The sequence below is a fragment of the Xenopus laevis genome, chromosome 2L (assembly GCF_017654675.1).
Source record: "Xenopus laevis strain J_2021 chromosome 2L, Xenopus_laevis_v10.1, whole genome shotgun sequence".
Lineage (NCBI taxonomy): Eukaryota > Metazoa > Chordata > Amphibia > Anura > Pipidae > Xenopus > Xenopus laevis.
Genome location: NC_054373.1, coordinates 15907933 through 15924869, shown reverse-complemented (window position 1 = coordinate 15924869; position 16937 = coordinate 15907933). Strand labels below are relative to the sequence as shown.

Genomic DNA, 16937 nt, shown 5'->3' with positions numbered 1-16937 from the left:
TGCATTAACAACATTTTCACTCTTCAGCATTGAAGATCTTCAATGTTCCTATTGCTCTAGAATGATGATCTTCTTTTCAGCTGTTGAGGGTCTACAAAATGATCAACTTCTGGAGGAAATCAACATGTTTTCAGCTTGTTTTGACCTCCAGAAATCTACAATTATGTTGAGGGAGCAATAGATAGATCACAAGAAGCAGCCATTTATAGTATTTAACAGAGAGGGCTGGAGCTACAGTACATTAATAACATTTTCACTCTTCAGCATTGAAGGCCTTCAATGTTCTGTTTGCTCTAGAACAGTGGCCTTCTCTTTAGCTGTTGAGGGTCTACACAATGATAAACTCCTGGAGGACATATCTACAGCTTGTTTTGACATCCAGAAATCTACAATTATGTTGATGGGGTAATGGACAGAACACAACAAGTATCCCCTGATTAAATAGAGAGGTCTGGAACTGCATTAACAACATTTTCACTCTTCAGCATTGAAGATCTTCAATGTTCCTATTGCTCTAGAATGATGATCTTCTTTTCAGCTGTTGAGGGTCTACAAAATGATCAACTTCTGGAGGAAATCAACATGTTTTCAGCTTGTTTTGACCTCCAGAAATCTACAATTATGTTGAGGGAGCAATAGATAGATCACAAGAAGCAGCCATTTATAGTATTTAACAGAGAGGGCTGGAGCTACAGTACATTAATAACATTTTCACTCTTCAGCATTGAAGGCCTTCAATGTTCTGTTTGCTCTAGAACAGTGGCCTTCTCTTTAGCTGTTGAGGGTCTACACAATGATCAACTCCTGGAGGACATATCTACAGCTTGTTTTGATATCCAGAAATCTACAATTATGTTGATGAAGCAATGGATATATCACAAGAAGTATCCATTGATTAAATAGAGCGGGCCAGAGCAACATCAACAACATTTTCACTCTTCAGCAATGAAGATATTTAATCAGAATAATATTTCTTTATAAAAAGGTGTATGTTATATATGTAGTTAATTGTCTCTGACTAGAAGAGCAAAGTAGTCCTAAGCCTTAGCCTTAAAACAAAAATTGCAGGCAGATAACTCTGTATTCTCCTGTAATCAAGTCAACAAACTTGACCAAAACCTTAAATAACTTCTGCAAGAGTGACACAAGTTAATTAAAATCTTTACCTCAGGGGATTTATATCAGTAGTTCTTTTCCGTTATCTCAATCTCACTTTTTGCTGGAGGATTTAAAGTAGAAAATGAAATGTATAAAAAAAATCTGAAGTTCTTAACCATTTCCATTGCACCTCGAACTTAGGGCAGCTCTGCCCCCTCTCTCTCTCTCTCTCTCTCTCTCTCTCTCTCTCTCTCTCTCTCTCTCTCTCTCTCTCTCTCTCTGTCTCCCTCAATCTTTCTTTACTTTTCTTCTGGAGAACGTAATTATTAGGTCTGCCGTTTTCTTAACAGAGTTGAGGTTGTTGTTTTTTTGGCAGATGAATGTAATTTGAATTTATCCACAGTTCTTAATCAATGCACTGAGGTTATGGAAGTTGAAAATAAAGCGATTTTCTCAAACAAATAAATATTGTTGCAGATAATGGCAAATTGGAAACAGGATTAACTTGGAGATTCAGAGCCTTAGGTGACAAGAGCGATACATGACTTATTCTCAAAGCTCAAAATAGTCAATCCTGCTAAATTTGTGTTTATAGGATTTCGTGCATTTTTATTACAAGAAAGAAAATTGAAAGAATAAGTGAATCAGATAGGGCTGAAATGACAGTTGGACACAAAAGTGAAAAATAAGAAAATCATGAAACTACTTCATAGAGCTGCCAGAGACCCATATTTCTTTAATACTGCGTGACCCCAGTTGTCCAACAAACTTTGGGGCAAATTCACTAACCTGCGCTAGCGCAGGCTTCGCCACACTTTGCCATGCGAAGTTTAACCAGGGCGCCGCTAATTCACTAAAATCCGAAGTTGCGCTCAGGGAGGCAAATGATAGCGAAGTTGTGCTAGCATTAATTCATCAAGTAAAGCGAAGTTACGCTAGCGATGCCTAATTTGCATACCGTGCCAAGTTAAAGTACAATGGACGTATATGTAGCAGCAAAAACATTACACTACACAAGCCTGGGAAACCTTCATAAAATAAAATAGAGTTGTTATATTGCCCTATACATGTGCCCACTGTATAGTTTAGGTGCCATATGTCAGGAAAAGTAGGGGGGAAAGAGGGTACCCCCCAAAAAATGTACAATCTTTTTCAGCCTATCACCCTTAAAAAAGGAAAAGACGCCAGCATTTTTTGGGACTTTTTTTGAAGCAAGCCCTATCTACTCTATTGCACTTCACATGGTCTCAGGTGGCGAAGGCAAGTCTGGCGCAAGAGGTAACGTTCAGTAAAATGCGCAAGTTAGTGAATTAGCATAGTTACGCCCCATTCGCCATATCGCAACTTCGCTTGGCATAAGGGTGCAAAGTAGCGCTAGAGTAGGTCCACTTCGCTAGCGAATTTACGCCAGTGCCCGTTAGTAAATCGACGAAGTAACGAAATGACGTCACGCTGGCGAATTTGCGCTAACGTTAGCCGCTTCGCGCTTTAGTGAATTTGCCCCTTTGTCACTATGGGTGATCATCATAGAGGTTGGAGTAGATGATTTTTCTTTAGTTAATTTAAGGTAATTAGAAGACTTATACATACATACCTTGATATATTCATAAGAGCAGAAGGCCTTTTTTTTGCAATTTGCACCCTGCTCTGCATGTAGAAAATGACCGCCACTATGTGTTTACTAAGCACTATTTGGATTCATATGTTTGGTGAGGAGAAGCATATTGAGAAACATTTATTTGTGGTGCTGAGAATAAGTTCATGAACTTTATGGATAGTTACAAAGTTGGATATACCAGTACTTTTAGGGGATTATTTACTCCAAATGCAAAAATCATGAAAAATTTGTGATTTATAACATAAAATCAGACTTTTAAAAAATCATGAATTATCGGAAATGTATTAAATGCCGAGGATGGAAAAGTCTGAATCAGAAAATCTGGCATCTCAGATCTGTCGAACTTGCACATAAATCAAGGGGAGAAGTCCCAATGATTTTTTGATGTGCGCTAGGTTTTGTGCAATACCCCAACGTTTTGGAGTTTTCAGGCAAAAAACATAAGAAAAATCTGATTTTCACAATTTTTTCCTACAAACAAAATTTTTATGAAAGTGTATTGATAAATAAGCCGAAAAACCTGTATACATTCGGTCAGAGTTTTTTCCCAGAAAATATTGAGATAAATTACCCCCTAAGGGACTGATTTATTAAATTTCAGTATTATGTTTTAAAGGGGTTGTTCACTTTTGCATTCATTTTTAGTATAATGTAAAGAGTGATATTCTGAGACAATTTGCAATTGATTTTAATATTTTATTATGTGTGGTTTTTGAGTTATTTTGTTTTTTATTCAGCAGCACTCCAGCTTGCAATTTCAGCCATATGGTTGCTAGGGTCCAAATTACCCTAGCAACCATGCATTGATTTGCATAAGAGGCTGGCAAATGAATAGGAGAGGCCTGAATAGAAAGATGAGTAATAAAAAGTATCAATATGTGTGTAGCCTTACAGAGCATTTGTTTTTTAGATGGGGTCAGTGACTCCCATTTTTAAGATGGAAAGAGTCAGAAGAAGAAGGAAAATAATTTAAAAACTACAAAAAAAAAAATAATGAAGACCAAATATAAAGTTGCTTAGAACTGGCCATTCTTTAACATGCAAAAAGTTATCTTCAAGTTGAACCACCCCTGTAACACGATTTGAGTTGTTCACAAAAAAAAATGTCAATTACTTGAAAATTAGAGTTTTCCAAACAGAAATTTTCAAGATTAACCAAGCAAAAAAGCTTGAAAATTTAAATGAAGAAAACTCAATCTTGAAAAGTCGGTAGGCTCCCTATAAGGAGGGATATGTTGAAAATGCAAGCAATTTTCAAAATCGAGTTTTTAAAAACATTATTTTGCAGACTTCTGCAATAGTATTCTGAATAGTATAATGTAATTTAAGTGTGATCCAAATTGATCCTTGGACCTCTCCCATTGACTTAAACAGCAATTCAGCAGGTTTTAGGTGGCGAATAGTCGAATTTGAGTTGTTAAAGGGCTAGAGTATGATAAATCTTGAAAATCTAATTAGGATTTTTTAAAAAAATCTCTAATCGAATTTGAATAACTCCCTAGTCGAATTTGACCAGTTTTGACCATAAAAATTTTCGAATTCGAATTTTCAATTTGACCCTTGAAAAATCTGCCCCCTAAACTCTAGTTTTGGAAATTTATCAACTTAAAGATCTTGAAAATTCTAATAAAAAAGTTCACAACTATGTTAACATGTTAAGCTTCTCTCAACATTCACCCATCACTAATTATGGTGAAAAAAAACCACATTTATTTGTGATTTGTTTGCCATCAATTTAAGAAAGGACCTTCAACTGTTTAAAAAACTACCCTCTCCATGTCCATTTTTATGCTTTACTTACAGTAAATCATATACTTTTTTACTTTTAAGATTTAAGTTTCCCTTTCAGGTGAGCTCTTTTCCGCCTCCCAGAAAATAATTTTTTCATACTTCACAGTGCCAATACTAGAGTGTCCAGTAGAGCAAATAAACCTTAACTACAAATATTATCCTGTCTGATTTTCAGGTTGGGAACTCTTTCCAATGTTTTGACCCAATTGGGAGCTTTTGTAATGCTGCAATTATCAACATTTCCCATAAATTTCCCTCCCCATGTGTCGGGGAAGGATAGTCTAGTTAAGCCAATGACGACTCATTAGACAGGGAAGAAGTTGCATACAATGTTATTATCTCGCAGGAATGGAGCGTTAAGCAGAGACGGCAGTGCATATTAGCCCAGCATGTTGTCACCCTGCGCAGCACACATGTTTCTGACATGAACACAAAAGGTGACATTTCATAAAGTATAAATAATGCTGTAATTGTGCCTTTGTTACTTTGTTTGTTCATTACAGCTGGAGAGATGGGAGACATTGGTGCATTAGTGCCAGTGGTTGGAAAAAATATAGTACATGGTCAGGGCCTCTTTAAACCCGTATATGCCTGTAATTCAGTAAATACTCAGGGGGTAGGGTTATTGATCAAGCTCCGAATATCCGAACCTCGAATAATTCATAGTTTTTGGAGCAAAAAAAAAAAAAGTCAAATTTTTCGAGATTTATGAAACTCTGAATTCGAAACCCCGGCATCTAAAAGCTCGCAAGGTTTTGTTCAAGGTTCAAGTCAATGGGGAAGGTACCAGTGTCTATGGTGATGACCGTACTGATATCCGATGATTTCGGGGTTTCGGTGCAAAAAACTCTGAAAAAAAACGTTGTTTTTGCGGAAAACTCCAAACAATTCTGAGGTTTCGGGGAAAGCTCCGAAGTTTGCCCGACCCTATTTTTTCTGGCTTTTTCCTTCATAAATAAGGTCCATTCGGGAATTCGGAGTTGCTCGAAGTTTTGATATTAGAAATAATGAGATATAAATTTGGACCTTGATAAATAACCACCTTAATGTTAAAACACTCTGATAAAATTATATTTCTGCAGGGATCCGTATAAAACAAGTGTTGAATCTGAATCATTTGTTTACTACAAAAAGTCCATAATGCAGCTTTGAAAATTCAAATGTATCTTGACCTGCCCTATGTCTCTAAATACCTCCCCCTCTCCTTTCTCTAACTTGCCTCTAAAATACTAGGAATTAGGGTCTTATTTAAAACATATTCATGTTTTAACATTGCATTTCCGTGTCTAATTAATGGCTTTATATTACAGTGACATTATCCTTTTATCTATTTTAAGCATTTTCTATATAAATTACTTCGTACAAAAGCCATTCTTAATTGCCTGTAGGAGTCACATATGGATTTTTATTTACGTATGCATGGCATATGTATTAGGCATTGTCAGAAAGGGACGTTAAAAGGATTGCATCTCACTCCCACTTCTGCTCAGACCTACTGGTGAATAAATTAATTTGTTGACATTGCTTCAGGGTCGGACTAGGCTGGTGGGGTATTGGGAGAAAACCCCTCCTTTTCTGATGGCCAAGTGCCTGCAGGCCCCAATCCGCTGCTATGGGCACCTTTGCTGGCCGAGATCTACGGCCAGGTCTGTGGGCCCACCCCCACTGCTGGCTGAGAGCAACGGATGGAGGAGGTACCCATCAGAGCGTTTGGTGGAGGGATTAAAGGGGACCTGCCACCCTAAGAAATAAGTCTATGTTCTTTTCTATTATGTAAATTGAGCTCTGAAATCTCTTTCTCAAAAGGGCAAAAAGATTTTTTTTATATTTAATTTTGAATCTGACATGGGGCTAGACATAGTGTCAGTTTCCCAGCTGCCCCCAGTCATGAGACTTGTGCTCTGATAAACTTCAGTCACTCTTTACTGCTGTACTGCAAGTTGGAGTGATATCACCCGCCTCCCTTTCCCACCCAGCAGCCCATCAGCAGAACAATGGGAAGGTAACGAGATAACAGCTCCCTAGCACAAGATAACAGCTGCCTGGTAGATCTAAGAACAGCACTCAATAGTAAAATCCACGTCCCACTGAGACACATTCAGTTACATTGAGTAGGAGAAACAACAGCCTGTCAGAAAGCAGTTCCATCCTAAAGTGCTGGCTCTTTCTGAAATCACATGACCAGGCAAAATGACCTGAGATGCACCTACACACCAATATTACACAAAAAAAAAATCACTTGCTGTTCAGGAATGAAATTTTATATTGTAAAGTGAATTATTTGCAATGTAAACAGTGTAATTTAGAAATTAAACTACACCACAAAAAACATTACAGAATTCCTTTAAGTCAAATTGTGAATCACCTCAAAATCTTGTGTATGCGCCAGAATGGGGGACCTAATGCCCATGTGCAATGCCTTACACAATTATAGTGTGTGAGAGGGGGAAGGGGGAATGTGAGGAGGGCAGTGACATTTAGGAAGCGCTAAATGGAAAGTGAAAGTAATTGGCTGCCCCACCTCTATGCCTCAAGTATAGAGGCGGGGCAGGTAATATTTGATTGACAGCTCAGATATTTAAAAACCTTTATAACAGGTATGGATACTTTAATGAAAAAAATTATTTGTGTTCCATGTTTAATTTCCAAAGTACTATCATTATACAGCTTTTGATGTGAAGGTTGACAGGTCCACTTTAAAGTGATAACCCCTGCAGCCCCAGACACCCAGTCCGACACTACATTGCTTTCCCATAGATTTTGAGTCAATCAGTCAAATAATCCAACAACAGACCTGTAAATGTCTACTATTACTTCCTAAGCAGAAAGTGGCTTGGTTTTGCTCATGTCATTGACTTGACAACTTAAAAAATACAATCAGCACCACGTAGTTGGTTCAGTCTGAGAATTATAAATATATACTGTAAATGTTAGTAACTGACAATATTGCAAGGAACAAAGCCGAACATCCACTGCACTAAATGATTTAAGTCTAATACAGTTATAAGATGTTTTCATTAAATACAAAAAATAATTAAAAGAAGAAAAAGAAAAGATCTTGCGCGTGATCTTGCAGCTGATTATTCTCTCTTTATACTGTGAAGGTAATTTCATAATTTAGTAGCTAGGGGGAAATTTATTCCAATGAGACTTTTATAATTAGAAGTTACTATTTTTTCCTTTGCTTCAGGCCAAATCTGTCTCTTTGTCAACTGTGTGATTTCCCCCCCCCCTATATTTCTGTAAACCACGGGTAATTATTTTATGTAATATAATAATCACCAGGGATGAGCAAATCATTAATGTAAAGCTTGTCAGCAATATAAAAAAAAATACTAATTATTTATATTTTACACGTTTGCTTAACTAACTTAGAAGTGCTAAATGAAACATTTATGATTAGATCTGATTGGACAGTAGGAAATTATATATTTGCCTCTAGGATTTGAATGTCTTTTTAGTGATGGGCAAATTTATTCACAAATTTGCAGGGAATTTCAACGTTTTGCCGCCGGCGGATAAATTTGCGAAATTGCTGAAAAGATTTTAACTTTAATGGGCGTCAGAATTGTTGCCAGCGTTGGATTTGTCACTGGTGTCAGAATTGTCGCCAGCGTAAAAAATATTTGGACGCTGGCATCAAAGTTCGCATTTCTCCAATTTTTCACTGTGTTTCGAATTTCGCTGGAAATTCGCGAATGTTTTGGCCAAGCGAAATTTGCCCATCACTACCAGTAGCTCGTGAGCAACATGTAGCTCTTTGACTCCTTGGATGTTGCTCCCAGTGGCCTCAAAGCAGGTGCTTCTTTTCGAATTCCTGGCTTAAAGGCAAGCTTTTGTTGCATAAAAACATGTATACTGCCAAACTGAGCCTCCTGTTGGCTGCAAGTCCACATAGGTGCTAACAATACCCAATCACAGCCCTTCTTTGGAATCCCTGGATACTTTTTGCATGCTTGTGTTGCTCTCCAACATTATTTTATACTTGAGTGTGGCTCAAGGGTAAAAAAGGTTAGAGACCCCTGTTCTAAGGGGTAAAACACCATGCCCCTATGTTGTTGGCTTCATGAAGACCACAGTATGTGCATGTTACATTATACTGCTTTACAATGCCTTTCTCGTGCTGAAAATGGGAAGTCTTGTCATGTTCCTAGGTTTAGAACTGACCAGAAAAACAACAGATGACTCTTCTCTGCTCCGTAACTACATTTTCTGAGAAGAGCAATATCACAATTCCGTTGCTCACCACCGTTATTTTCTGCTGTGTCTGGTTGGACAAAATTAACAGCAGGTGTAGCTGTTGTGTAAAATAGACAACATCATAACTAATGAAAACTGTAAAAATTGATCAGAAGGGCACATTTTATTTAATTTGTCAGCAGCTTACCTACCTCACTCCGGGCCCCCGCCCGCCAAAAAATCTTTGGAGGGGCTCAGCACACCTCTGCAGCAGGAATGTGTGCCTGTACCCGGCCACTTGCATGTAGGTAAGAGAGCAGCTGGGGAACAGGTTCAAGCAGGGTAGTTGCTGGGTAGTAATATTTATATAACTATAGAGCAAATTGGACCCCATAGTCTGGGTCCCCCATTCCACAGGCCCCACTGTGGGGTCTGCTTTTTCTATAGTTATGCCACTGTTCTAAGGGCTCAGAGTTACATTAAGAAATGATTAAAGTGACAACCTCATCGGACAGAACACAAATTCAGGTCATAGAGATTCTGAGTAACTGTGTAGTGCTAAAGTGAACATTAGAAGTTTTGTGAACTTTTAAATTTTACTCACTGTCATCATTCCATCAAGAAGGCCAGTTTCAGGTTTGGGTGGAGCCTGCAACCGTTCCATGGACCACTTTTCAACCACTGATGACACTTGGGGATTGTCAATATTAAGAAGCCGAAACCCAGTCATATTAACTCCACTGTATCTATAGGGTTCCAGATCTAGAGCAAATAAATCCTGTAAAGCAAGATGCCATAATGTGAGAAAAAAAAAAAACTAGTTCTAATATGGGAGTAAATTAATTTTCTTCTATATAGTCTTTGAATCAATCATTTCAAAAAAGTCACAAAACATTTCACAAATGACTAAATTACACCAATGCAGTTACCCATAATATTATTTTACTTGGTAGGAGCAGATATCATGGTTCCTTTCCTTACTTGGAGATAGGTCAAATGTAGTGTTTCCTAATGCTACCTCAATCTACAGACAGTATGGAGTCACTCCAACCCCACTGATAAAAAAACCCCATCTTCCATGATTTATGAGATGGAGACAAGAGCATGACATCTCAAGTTCTTCATGGGTTTGATTGTTGTATTCACATAACTGCCATCTAAAAAGTAGCTACTGAGCTTTTGCTGTTATCCTTATTTGACTTTACATTTCATTTTCCAAGGGATAAGCCAAGTAGCGAGTACAAGCAGGTAAAATGCGGGTTTCAGGTATTGGTGGAGGTGGCATGTTGAAGCATGTGTGGCTCCACCTGATTTGACTTGCAAAAGTTTGTAACCAATGTAGCTACGAGATATATTTACAAACATTTGTGGCCTCTGTCTCAAATGAAGACAAGTTTTAATAAAGTATTACAAAGGCCAAGTGAGGTGGTAGCGGGAAAATACACTTTTTGCAAAAGGGGGCGTCAGCAGATGCCAAAGATATAGGGAGGAGAGGACAGATGACGTTACATATTTTGCAGAAGTGGAATGGCAGTGGAAGAACAAGTGATACACTAGTTTAAAGAAGGAAAATAGCTATGGGAGATGAGAAGTCACAATATTTGACAGATAGGAAGGTGACAGTGGGAGAAGATATGGTATTGTATTTTTACAGAAGTAGGGTTGGGGGAAGAGATGGCACTTTTTCAAAGAAGCCGGACAGATTGAAAAGATATAACACTGTATTTTACTGAAGGGATGTGAGAGTGAAAGAAGAGCTAACTCTGTTTTGAGGAAGGTCATGTGGAAGAGTGTGAGTAGAAAACAATTGCAATATATTAATACAGTACAGACTTTTATAGAAGAAGAGTATTTGGGGCAAAAGTTGACATCTAGAACATTTTGTAATTTATCTTAGCAATAAGATTTATCAAAGGTAGGCTTAAGTTATTGGTGAGCACCCCTAGTACTTCTACCTTCCCCTGGTGCAAGTTCTCTCTGTGCCCTTGTGTTATTTGAGCCTTTGTTAGTGCATTCGGAAAGTACCAGACTTATTATAGTCTTTAACTTCATATAAAATGAACACATAACTGGGACTCAAATATTTAGGCACAGAAAGGAAAAAGAAAAGACTTCTGTGAGGCATATTAACATAAATCATAATATCTGACGTAAAACTTTTATCAAACCTGATCTTGGGCAGATGACACTGAAGTCTGTATTTCAATAGCTGCAAAGATTATAATTATTCAATGGTCTCAGAAATGACCAAATTAGTTAATGTAAATGGTTCTTTTTTGTGGGATAATTTTCACTCTACTACCCTTATTCATTGAGGCTTTACTTGGAATTCAAAAGGTATTAAGATAAATTAATAATAGAAGGAAGTCATTTAGAACCTGAAGTTATTTTATGAGTAATAAAGACACTCATGCATTGAAGCTGTGATATACATAATACAATCAGCTCAACCCAATAAATAATGAGCATAAAATTGATAAAAACCTAGGGGGTTATTTACTAAACTCTGAATGCAAAAATCATGAAAGAATCGTGATTTTTTTTATAAAATTGGACTTTTAAAAAATCACAAATTTTTCAGAATTTATTAAACCCCAAGGATGGAATATAAGTCAATGGGAGAAGTCCCAATGATTTTTTGATGTGCGCTGGGTTTCGTGCAATACCCCAAAGTTCTCGGAAAAAACGGAAAAAATCGTGAAAATTAGATTTTTTCCCGCAAAGCATATTTTCGGAAAAGAATAATAATAAAACTTGAGCAGATTTGATTGGAGTTTGTAGCAGAAAATATTCGGACTTTGATAAAAGTAATACTGACACATTTAGGGGGTTATTTATCAAAATCCGAATTTTTCTGATTATTTTATTAAAAAAAAGTCAGAGCAAACTAAAATTCACGATTTGACCTTATTTATTATTAAAAAAGCACGATTTAATCGGATAGGGGAAAAACTCGATTAAATCAAATAATTGGCCCAAATCACTCGATTTTTTCAGGATTTTACCTGAAAAGTAACATTTTTCAGATTTTTGAAAAAAAAGTCAGATTTTAGGGCTAAATCCAGTGCAGACCACAGAAACTTCCAAATAGGATAGGAACCTCTCCCATATACAATCTCTGCAGGTCTGAGATGGAGGATTTTTGGATTTGGACTTTTTCCATCCTCGGGTTATAATAAATTAAAAAAAAAAAACTTTATAGTTAAAACCCCCTTGGGCTTTTTCCAGTAACATCAATCCTTATTTACAAACCCTAAAAATTCAAAACCTGACTTGCAGTCTCCCCCATGGTTTGTCCAGAGTCTAAACATGGAAATTTATTTTGTAACAGATGGCAGTAAAAGCCAGGCTGAATAACACACACACACATACTCAATATACACTCACAGCTTGGATAAAATTAGATTCTTACCATTGTTGTAAAAAAGTAATGATAGTACTCTGTCATCATTCCCATTGATAGAATCTGGGGAGTAAAAAAAAAAGGAGTTAAAAAAATCTTACAATTATGAGTTAATATTTGTGAGGTTTTGTTATGGCACACTGCATTTAATTTTCAGTATTTCAAAAATATAGTAATTTCTTGCTAATTGCTCCATATTTACACATGGGAAGGCCTGAGGTTTTTTTTCTTGATTGTTAACCCATTGGCAAAGACAAAGAACAAAGTTGTGGAAAAAACCTGGATTGTATCAAAAACTAAAAAAATAATGTGCCTTGAATAAAATCCACCTAATACAGAAGCTCACCAGGTTTTATTTGCTGAATCTTTCGAGTTGAATTTGATAAGATTTCTGAGATGGATACATTTTAAAAGTTTGAGTTCAGAAAACTTGAATTTGAAAAAACATCAAAACTGCATTTTTTGTCTCGATTTTCATGGATCACAGAAAAAAACGATTGCAAATTTAAATGATGCATTAGCCACAATCAAGTCAGGCTCAGTTACGCTAGAATCAATGGAGTAAATAGATGTTACAGGGCCTCACAGCAAATTCAATTTAGGGCCCCAGAATATTGGTAAATTGACTTATGCTACCAAGGTATATTGACATTTTACCATTGGCTGAAATCATGGAAAAATAAAAAAAATTAGCTCCCTCCTCCATCTTTTATGTTACTGACTTTGCAGTTTTAGCCCTGCCTACGTGGCAACTGTTTCTTCTTCTATCCCAGAGCCCTCCCTTTGTTTTGTAATCCCCTAATAGTGAAGCAGGGATAGTCCAGGAACAAGGATGGGAATGGTCTGATATCATGGATGTACCAAGAGATACAGGCATGGGACCTGCTCGGAACCTAGGTTTTTCCAAATAATGGATCTTTCTGTAATTTAGATCTTCATACCTTAAGTCTATTAGAAAATCATGTAAACATTTAATAAACCCAATAGGCTGGTTTTGCTTCCAATAAGGATTAATTATATCTTAGTTTGGTTCAAGTACAAACTACTGTTTTATTATTACAGAGAAATCCTTTTTAAAAAAATTGGATTATTTGGATAAAATAAAGTCTATGGGAGACAGCTTTTCCATAATTCATAACATTCTAGATAACGGGTTTCCGGATAACAGATCCCATACCTGTACTATAAACTATATCTACTGTGTATGGGTAACCCCCTCTACAAACCAAAATTCTGCAAGAGAACATAAGGTTATAGTGGGTGTTTCAGAGTATTGAAATTCCACAGTTGCCATTTTACCTACATAAAATTATGAAACATTGCCAGTTGTAAGCCTTTGATACAGATCCCCTTTATATTGAAAAATCCAGAAACTAGAACTCACAACCTTCAGAGAAAATATCTCTTTAATGTAAGTTCCAGGAATATATTCAGCCCAGTTGAAATAAAGCCGTGGTTTTGTTCCGTCAATTAAAGCTACAGTTATGGTGACTTGCTGCCTGTCAAAATAATTCCTAAAAGGACAGGGATATGCTTTGAAAAGGAAGACGCCGCATCAGGATAAATCTCCCAGTTTGAGAAAAAGAAGATCTGTGTGTTTCCTTCTGTGCAGAAAAGTGTTCCCTTGGGAGCTGAATATAAGAAATCTGGTTTATTCGGTTGTGATGATTCCTGCTATAAATGCCCCAAAAAAATTGTAAAAAAACAACAACTTTCCAGGAGGAAATGATGGTAGAGATAAAATAAAGGTTGGTTTGGCAAACTGGCACCTTTCATATCCAATTAATGTATTTTCAGCTTTCAAGAATGTTTTGCCATGCTTTAGAGAGGCTGAGAGATAGAGACAGAGATCTTTATATTTCCAGAGCCAACCCCTCTATTGTCAGCAATTATTTACAGAATATTTTGAAAGAGAGCATTATATGTTTCTGATATTGTGGTTTCTTCTTCTTTCTTTGAAGTATTCTTAGTTCCACAGTAAGCAATACATTATAGGCTTACGATTTGGAACTAAGCAATTGTTCTATTAAAGGCAGACTAACCCTACCTACGCTGACTATCAAGGAGACTTTTATAAATCCAAAGCCCTATCCAGAGGCCTCCTTACTCCCATTAAAACTGCAACCCAAAATACTTTCAATACGGCTCTATTGTTAAAAAGGCAGAGTAGCACAGCTGGGATTGATAGACGCCATCTTACTCCACTTGGTGTCCTATTCCCAGTTATGGCTGAGCAGCAGAATGTGCAACTGAAGTTAGGTCTGGACAGACTGCAACTGGGAAAAGGACAACAAGTGGTGTGTGTTTATTCGGTCAGAGTTTCTCGGCTTTTTATTATTCCTAGCTCACAGACAATTAAGGAGAAAGTTGATATGATAGAAAAATAAAAAATATCAAGGTAATGATTAGATTTTGTGTAGGAAGCCCTTTTTGATGGAGCTATATGACAGATGTGAAGGAAGATTAAAGCTGGCCTTACAAGGGCCGGTGCAAGATGTTGACTTGACCTTTTCAGACTGAGTAAGTTGCTTATTGCATGAGGCCAAACTGTCGGCCTGCTTGAATGATATTTGACAGTTTAAATAATCCTATTGGATCAATGACCATGTTGCCCATTCTTTCTGCTTCCTACTTTTTTAGCTTGACTTAAACTTCAGAAATGATGATCTCTTCAGTGAAAGAGGTCACTAAATGAGCAGATGTCCAGCCTTGGTTTATAGAAGCAACACAGACTTAAACGGTGGGTGAGAAATGATGCTGGTAATTTATTTGGTTACACTAAAGTACAGCAAGACCAAATAGCCAGTCACTATATCGGACTATTCATCTCTGGAATGTGCAAGCAGCTCATTGGAACACCGGTGAGTTTGATGTTTTGTTAGTTTTTATTTATCACAGGGTTCATCAGTAACTTTTAATATCCTTAAAGATTACAGTAGGGGGTACATAGACCTTCTTATATATCTTTTATTATTAAACTACGTGTTTTATCAACCCTGTTCATTGCCTATAATGCACCTTATCAACGTACTGCACAAACAGATGAATTTCCCAGGACTCATATAACCATTGTTCCCTCTGATAAGCAGAAATAAGTGAGAAGCGTGACCTACATTTTATCTCCTTTGTTTTGTTTCGTAGCTGCTGCTGTTGCACCATAGGGGTCTTTCAAAGTATTGCGTGATGTTGACGTTTGATATGGAGCTTAAGATACTCATACAGCTCTTCATGAAAGCGACACGCAGTAAAGAAAACAATAGGATTATACTATAGCATCGCTACAGGTAAGACAAGAATATTGGTATTTTAAGGAAATCAGGATTCTATTTTCCTGTTTCCTGAGTGTAGCACACCCTTGGGTGAAGCTTTTGCTGTGTATTAAGGCTGTGTGTGACCAGGACTCGTGCAACTCCCGGTACCTGGTGTGGATAAATGCAGCAGGATATTCAGCCAGACAGTTTCTTTGCAGTAAAATATAACTGGTTTATTTACAGAGAACAGTGGCTAGGTAGATGTTCACAGCAATCATAGAATAGCTTCAAACAGCAATATTCCCTCCAGGGGGTACAAGGTACAGCAGAGGGGCTAATATTCAATATATATCAAAGTTACAGCAACAATAGACTTGGGGAATAGTTACCACTCTCACTGGGCACTATCCCTCTGGTGAAGCACTAGGGCATGGGTTTCTCAGCCTGGGATCTTGTATATTGGCACCGGACTTGGTCCTCACCCACTGTATTCAGCCTGGGGTTTTGGGTCTTGGTACCCTATCTGGTCCTCAACTCACCCACTGTAGTCCCTGCTCTAGTGGTTCAAATACCACGGGGGTCCTAACCCCACTATTTCTCCTCGTTGAAGCCACATATGCTCACTAGCTACCCTGTGCTGACTCTCACTCCTAGAGTGACTATTACTGTATTCACTATCACTAACTCACAGTGAGGCAAAGTCCCAGGACAGACCCAGACCGCATGGTGCTAAACCCCTTTATATTGACAAACAGTGCCATCTAGTGGACAATCTTCGTGAACTAATGTGGACCCAGCAAGGGACATAGCTGCCTGAGTTAACTAAAGGGCGTGGGCCCGAAACATGTTGTGTAACTCATTATCCCAATAAAGAACTTTGCAGACAAGTTGCTGCCCTGGATTTGTTCCACAACTACTGAATGCACTGAGTTAACTAAAGGACCCTTAGGTGTCCAAATACTAAAGGGGAACTGCCTGAGTAATCTAACCCAAATCTCAGGGTCCCTACATGAGGTTTCATGAATATTTTAGAACCCCAAATATATTATATAGAATTGTAAAGTGCTCTGTCCTTTTCTGTAAAGCGAGACATCCCATTTTGATGTAATTTAGTATTTTGAAAGTACTTTCTTTGCCTTTTTATTTATTTATTTTTTTTTTTAAAAAAAAGCATTTATTATGTCATCTATTTAACAACCAGGCAGCTTCAAGGCCTTTCAATACCCACTACCCCACCTGTCATTACCCAAAGATAAAATTAAAGGAGCACACTGAGATCCCAGGATGGACATCCACAATGACCTAAAACATGATTTGTTAAATGATGGCCTCAAAGGGCCTCAGCACACTTGTTGACTTCTGTATAGTTGCGCTAAACACTATAGTGTACTAGGATGGTCAAGGCTAGAACCTCTTGCTTCTGCACCTATTCATCACCCTCCCCTAATGTGCCTGCCAACTAGCTGGTTTGCCACTAGTGATGGCCGAATTTGGGGCGTTACGCCGAAAAATTTGCAAAACAGCACCGGCCTCTCGTTTTTGACACCAGCGCCAGCGTCCAAAAACAGACACCCCGGCGTCCATTTTTTTTTTCGTT

General features: G+C 37.6%; 1 protein-coding gene across 3 annotated transcripts in view; it reads right to left on the bottom strand.

Annotated features, from left to right (window-relative positions):
- LOC108707425 (glutamate receptor ionotropic, kainate 1) overlaps nucleotides 1-16937 on the bottom strand; it is a 273351-nt gene that overhangs the window by 76674 nt on the left and 179740 nt on the right. For all 3 annotated transcript variants that reach the window (XM_041581583.1, XM_041581582.1, XM_018245436.2), the window contains exons 5-6: nucleotides 12099-12152; nucleotides 9291-9464 (exon numbers count right to left, since the gene is read on the bottom strand). In XM_041581583.1, coding sequence (XP_041437517.1) covers nucleotides 9291-9464; nucleotides 12099-12152 — 228 coding nt within the window. The remainder of the gene's footprint in view (nucleotides 1-9290; nucleotides 9465-12098; nucleotides 12153-16937) is intronic.